This window comes from Dendrobium catenatum, unplaced genomic scaffold (assembly GCF_001605985.2).
Source record: "Dendrobium catenatum unplaced genomic scaffold, ASM160598v2 fragScaff_scaffold_1598, whole genome shotgun sequence".
Taxonomy (NCBI): Eukaryota; Viridiplantae; Streptophyta; class Magnoliopsida; order Asparagales; family Orchidaceae; genus Dendrobium; species Dendrobium catenatum.
Window position 1 is genome coordinate 626,307 of NW_021320060.1, and position 7,078 is coordinate 633,384.

A 7,078-nucleotide genomic window follows, 5' to 3' on the forward strand; every position below is an offset into this window, starting at 1 on the left:
AACCACATTTTGGCCCTTTAGAACCATATGCGATTCAATTTTTGTTAAATCTAGTTACATTATTCAAGATGGCATTTGCAATTCTAAATTTGGACCACATTTTATAATCTTATTTCTACCTCTTGAGGTAGTATATCTTCTCTGTTGGGATGTTCAATTTTAGAATTAAAATTCAAAGTCAATTTAAAAAATCCCCAAAGAAGATTAAGCTTTTGAACAACCTCTTTTTAATTCCACCCCAAACACTTATGAGTTAGTCTCATTAGAGGTGCATGAATCTGAGGAAATTTACTCATAATCTTCTTATAATATCCGGTCATACTCAAGAAATTATGTACCTAAAAAATAATAGTAGGCATTGGCCAATTAGTAACTTTCTGAATGTTTTAGAGATTTGCAGATATATTAGCACTCCTCACTACATGCCCTAAAAAGTAATACTTCTTAGTGAGAACTCACGTTTAGAAAATTTTGCATATAATTGATGTTGTCTTAAAGTATTTAAAATAATCCTTTGATGTATGGAATGAATTTTTTTAGAAGAAGAATAAATCAAAATATTATCTATGAAAATAATAACAAACTAAATAAAAAAATCTTTAAATACTTTATTCATCAAATCCATAAAATTGGCTGGTACATTCATATCCCCAAAAGACATGACTAAAAACTCATAGTTGTTTTGCTTCGTACTAAAAGCAATCTTCATCGCATCAACCTCTCTTATCTTTACCTGATAATATCCTGATCGCATATCAATCTTCAAAAATACAGAAGCTCTAGCAAGCTAATCAACTAGATCATCAATCCGTGACATATGATACTTATTCTTGATAGTGAATTTGTTTAATTCCTTATAATTAATATACATATGCATCATATCATCCTTTTCCTCATAAATAGATTAAGTGATCACCATAAAGACATACTTAGACAGGCGTTTCCTCGATTAACTAACTCTTGGCACCGCACCTTCAACTCCTTAAGCTCCATAGGTGTAATCCTATATGGAGCATTATAAATCAGGACCATACCAAAAAATGCATCAATACAAAATTCTATATTTATGTTTGGAGGTACATTGATTAACTCAATGAGAAACATGTCCAAAAAATTATGTATTATCAATACATCAAAAAAGGAGGACCAAAATCTATACTCTTATCCCTAAATTATGCTAGAAATATTATGCAATCCTTCTTCCATAGTTTATTTTCTTTCATAGAAGAGATTAAATAGGATAAAATACATCTAACTCCTTGGAGTGCACAACTCTTACTACCCAAAAATAGAGTAACTAGCATTTTGAAGTGATCAATCTGAGCCTCATACCAACTCAACCAGTCCATACCCAAAATGATATCAAATGCATAAATGGGTAATGAAGCCAAACTAGACCTTTTTTCCTATTAAAAATCTCAATGTCGTAGAAATAGAACATATTACTATCATATTATCTCTAATCAATAAAGTAACATATAAATAAAAAGGTAATTAAACTGAAGGAAAGTATAATAAATTAAAGAAATGTCCAAAAATAACTAAATGATTGGCTCTCGAATTAAATAAAACATGACATGGATGGTCAAAATTATAACTCATGTTTAATACAAAATCTAGAGCATCTTGAGCTTCCTGTTAAGCTAAACTATATATATGTGCCTAAATTGGAGTTGGTTAACAAAACTACCATACTCTCTCTGACCTACATATAGTCTATCTGTCATAGAACTCGATCTACTACCTCTACCAAGTGATCCCTCAGAAAACATACAGAATGGAACAACCCTCGATCTCCCTGCCAATCTAACATAGCTCTTAGATCTAAGACCAAATAGTCGATCAAATCCTACAGGTGAATACTCTACCATCCAATGTTCAGCCTGATGACATCAAAAATACTATCCAGTCATCCTGTAACACTGAATTAAAAGATGTCTATCGCAACTCTGATATATATTGGTGCCCTACTAACAAAACTCTCAAAACTAGTGTGATGCCCCATAATCTAATTTAGAAAAATTATTTTTTTATATTTTAATTTACATAACAACTAAAGCTACCTTTTGTTCAAAAAATAATCCATTTTATCTAAAAAGATTTGATAAAATTGGTTTGGAAAATGGACACTTAATGGTCCCAAAATTTTTACTTGTACCGACATATGTCACTTTCTTAAGAATTTTTACCAATGCAAAAAATTATGAAAAATTTACTATAATTAAATCACTATAATATCTTTATTATGGTGAAGATGGTTTGTGAAATCAACTTATAATAACTCATGAAAACTTTTATTTACCTAAATAAAAATATAGGCTATTACAACTTGGAATACCACCATAGTTAAAGCTGCCATAGATATGGACTATCCACCTTTTGTGGACTCTCTAAGTACAAGAATGCTCTTTTTCCTATAAAATCTACTACTAGATTTCTCCCCATTGAACCTCTTCCTTCTAATAGTCTATCGCTACTGAGTAGTTATTAAATCAGTTTTAATCAATCTATTTTTCTCCATAAGCTTAAGAAAATAAAAAATATTAAATGGTACTAGTGTTTGTCTCAGCCTATCTCATAGTCCTCTCAAAAATTTGTATGACTTTTTTTTGTAGGAGCGTTAACCAACTATAGAGCATATCTAGCCAAAGCAAAAAATTATATCTCATAGTGCATCAGAATCCTGCTCCCTTAAGTAAATCCTAGAAAAGTCTCATATATCTATTGTCAATAAGGTAATACAAACTAGGCTCAAAATATATAAAAAAACTCATCCCAACTAATTAGAAGTTTAATCTCCCTTAAAATTTATTTTTCTGCTTGCCCATCCACAAGTGTTCTACCTTACCATCTAATAAAAAATTGCTAATGAAACTTTCCTCTCAAGAGGACACTGCATACAATCAAATATCTTCTATAGTCTCCTCAACAAATCCACTACTATCATGGGATCAATAGCACCCTAAAACCTTGGAGGCTTAAATCTCATAAACATCTACAAATTTCTATCTCTTCCATCATATTAGATAATAAGAACTCTACTCTATGCTTTTCCCATCATCTATGCTATCAAACTAGCAAACTTAGAAAATGTGTTAGAATAAAACTACTGGAGTAATACTATATACATAAGATGCATGATTGACACACTATCCATCTATCATATATAGGTCTAAATGATCTACAATCACACAAAATATACAAATAAACATAAATTCACATGAAAAAAAAAGAACACCCAAATAGATACAAAACTACTCTACTTAACTTACAAATCAATTCCTATAGCTTTGTCATATGATCCATTTCCAAAATTACTACCCTGATACAATAAAAAACTTATCATAACACAGCTTAACAAGATTTCTATCATATTAAATTATGACAGGTAAATCCCAAGAGTCCATTTTAGAAATATTTTAGATTTCATTTCGATAGTTAAAATTTAAAATAAACTACATACTACAGAGCTACTAAAAATATCTAGAGTACTGAAAATAAACTTATCCACAAAATTTCTTTTCATTTCACTAAAGTGGCATGTACAAGATCTACACTACAATAAACAGCTATAAACTAAAAAACTAAATTAGATAAAAGCTAGCCATGACTATACAAAAATGAAAATAGAAAATACCTGTTAACTCATGTCAAATCTTGTTCCCATATCGTAAAAATTAGAATCAAAATTATAATGTGCTTAAATAGGTCAGAGGTCAGTTGGTCATAAATATTGATCACAATTTTTAAATAATTATTTTATTTATTTTTTGGAATACTTAAAAGCAGTTAAATGCAACATAATAAATCACTATGCTGAGCAAAATAATAAGGGCATAACAATTAATCAAATTCAAGTAATATAATACTAAGCTGTCAAATAAACTGAAAATTATATTACAAAGTAAGTTATATCAATTTTCTTCGTAGTTATAAAAAATATCTAAAGGATTTTGGCCCCTTATGCCTACCTTTGTGCTTATAGCACAAGAATATGGCTTATAGCCACCAAAACATGACTTTTTACCAGATTTCTTTTCATAGATCAAAACTCAAAGAATTGTAGCCTCTTATATCTCCCAACATATATTTTTCATATCAAACAATCACATAAACACATATCTATTCTCATGGTAGCAATTTAAAAATAATTAAGCAAATTTTATAATTGTATAGTTTTTATAATGGTGGAAAATAATAAATCCCACTGAGTACAAATGGATAACTAAATTATCATATATTATGTAAAATAATATTTTAAAACTTTAATAGTACTACAATACTATTTTTTAGAGTCCAAATTATTTTTTACTCAATAAAAATATTATAAATTCTAGATCCCCTTGTAAAATTTCTAAAACATATCTAAAATATTTAGAATCTTAATTTGTATAATATACAAAAAAGTTACAAAGTGAAAATTTTTCCAATATAAAGTTATCCTCATTTTTTATTTTTAAAATTGAAAAAGGCATAATGTGATATGCCTCGTTCCGGAACACTTTTCCAACTAGGCTGATGGCTAAAAATGACCCGGAGTTACTAAAAATCCTTTCCTCTCTCTCAAATTCTCTCTACTTCTCTCTCATCAATGTTAGTTGCTAATGACCAAATGTAATGGAATGGTTTATTTATATTATAAAATGTAGATAGCGACTGAGTGTTGCAGTTCCATCATCTAACATTGTGACACTAGTTCATTTTCCAAAAAGTACATACCACAGCACTAAAATGTCACTATTTGGCACATTGGCATTGTTACAACATTGTGATGCTCAGACACCCAACATTGTGGCTCTCAAATAGTTAAATTTTACATTTTTTTGGCAAAGTGCACTACAAACCATAATAACTCATTCGAGAACACATGTAAATCATTTTTATACATCAAAATACTTTCAAACACATGCAAATAGATTCAAAATAACAAATTTTAAATATTCACATTTTTTTTCAGTTGGGTTAGAACATTATAATCTAGATGCTGAACTTGGAGGTGTTACAATATAGTCGACTGACAATGGAGGATTGACGAAGGCACGATAGAGGTCCAACAACAATGGTTGGGCAAAGGCCTAACAGCTGTAGTATGACAGTGCGAGTTTATCGACGGTGGTGTAAAGGCGGAGCTCTGGGATTCTTCAAGCCTCAAAGTTCTCTTGAGTTTCTAGCCTAGGGTCTAAGTCTTCAAATATTTCTTCCCCTCTCATATGGGAAAAGGGATTCTATTTATAGATTTTGAGAGTGGCATGCTTCATAAATATGAAGAAGATTAGGGATAAATTAAGAGTGCTTCATTGTATGACCCATATTGATTCACTCAATCATGGAGCATTCATCAAGCATTTAAGTGCCTTAATAATGTCATAATTAAGCAATTTTGGGACTTGTTGGATTCCTTTTGTCGAGATGCTAGATTTGATTAAGAATGTTATATTTGGATATCATTTGGTCATTCGATTAATACTTTTAAGCTTTCAAATATGTTTTCGTCCCTTGATTTGAGCCCATTTGAGCTTGGATTGAACGGATTTTGGTGTCATTGAGTTCATCTTACTGAAACGTTCAATTAAATTGTATGTTTACTGAAAATGGAGTTAGATGGTCCTGAATTTAATTTTGGGCGATGGAAACTTGTACTTGCCTCAAGATTCGTGATCAATCAAGTTGATTTTTTGTGATGTTTCAATTCTACTGCTAATTGGTTTATTTTTACTACTACTCTCTCATCTTGATCTCACCTTCTCCATATTATGCTACAATAATTTTGCACTTTCAACCAACTTAGCAAAATCTTTAATATGTAAAGAAATTGAAGGTTGGTGCAACTTATGTCTTAGCCCTCTCAAAAACATATAATGTTTCTCGCTAAAGATGCTCATTAATTATGGGGCATATTTGGACAAGGAGGTAAACTCAACTTCATATTATATAACCATTAAGAATCCTTGAGTTTAAATTCACAAAATTCTCTTGTATCGCATTTACCTTTTAAAATTTTGGAATATCACAGCCGCTTGATTCGATTATACGAATGTCAAATTTGAAGATCATATGATCCCATAATAAATTTTTAAAGTTTCCAATCACACTTCATGTACTTGATCTATACTCATTCAGATTCAGATTGGCCCAGGTTGTATCATTGAGCTCATCTTGCATAGAAATTCAGTTAAACTATAAATTTGCTAAAATTGAAATTTGAATGACCCTAATTTTAATTTAGAAAATTTTAAATTCTATTATGCGCTGATATTCGTATCCGATTAAAATAATTTTAGGTGATTTATCAAATATATTATAAATCTAATTTTAGACAATCATAATGAAAATAATTTATATATAATTTCCATATAAAAATTATAAAATCCGCCATTGTTAATTTTTAATCTAGACACAAAAAAAAAACAAAAAAAACCCGTTAAAACCGCCATGTGCCTTTAAAGTTTAAACGCAACTTCTCATCCCGGAACCTTCTCGAAAGGAAACCTGCTTCGACGCTTCTCGTGCTTTCTTCCCCTGTTTGCGATTTCTACAAGGCATTTACGTTCTCCCTTCTCCTGAAAACTAGATGGTCGCTCTGCCGCTGGCAATAGAACCCCCGGCGACGGTGGAAGCGCAGAGATCGATGCCTACGCCCTTCTTGGCGAAGACGTATCAGCTTGTTGACGACCCGACGATCGATGATGTGATCTCATGGAACGATGACGGATCGACGTTCGTCGTATGGAAGCCAGTTGAGTTTGCACGCGATCTGCTTCCCAAATACTTCAAGCACAATAACTTCTCAAGTTTCGTCCGGCAGCTGAATACCTATGTAAGTTGATTTATTCAGGATTCCTCTTCTTGGAGATTTGGTTTTGTGAACATGATAAGATGAATAGATTGTTTTTGCTGGAATTTTAGGGCTTTAAGAAGATTGTCCCGGATCGATGGGAGTTCTCGAATGATTCATTCAAGAGAGGAAAGAAGTGGCTGCTCTGCGAGATTAACCGGCGGAAGATGGCCACACCGGTGGTATCGGCGGTAGCGCTAGAGGCGGCTCCGGTGAACAGGTAAAATTGATAGCGATACACGC

General features: G+C 31.5%; 1 protein-coding gene across 1 annotated transcript; it reads left to right on the forward strand.

Annotated features, from left to right (window-relative positions):
- Positions 1-6,448: 6,448 nt before the first annotated feature.
- LOC110094186 (heat stress transcription factor B-2b) lies at positions 6,449-7,055 on the forward strand (the record flags this gene model as incomplete). The annotated part of the gene is given in 2 exon segments (XM_020819356.2): positions 6,449-6,817; positions 6,907-7,055. Coding segments are annotated over 2 exon segments (395 nt in total), but the record flags the coding sequence as incomplete, so codon positions are not given.
- Between the last annotated feature and the right edge of the window lie 23 nt (positions 7,056-7,078).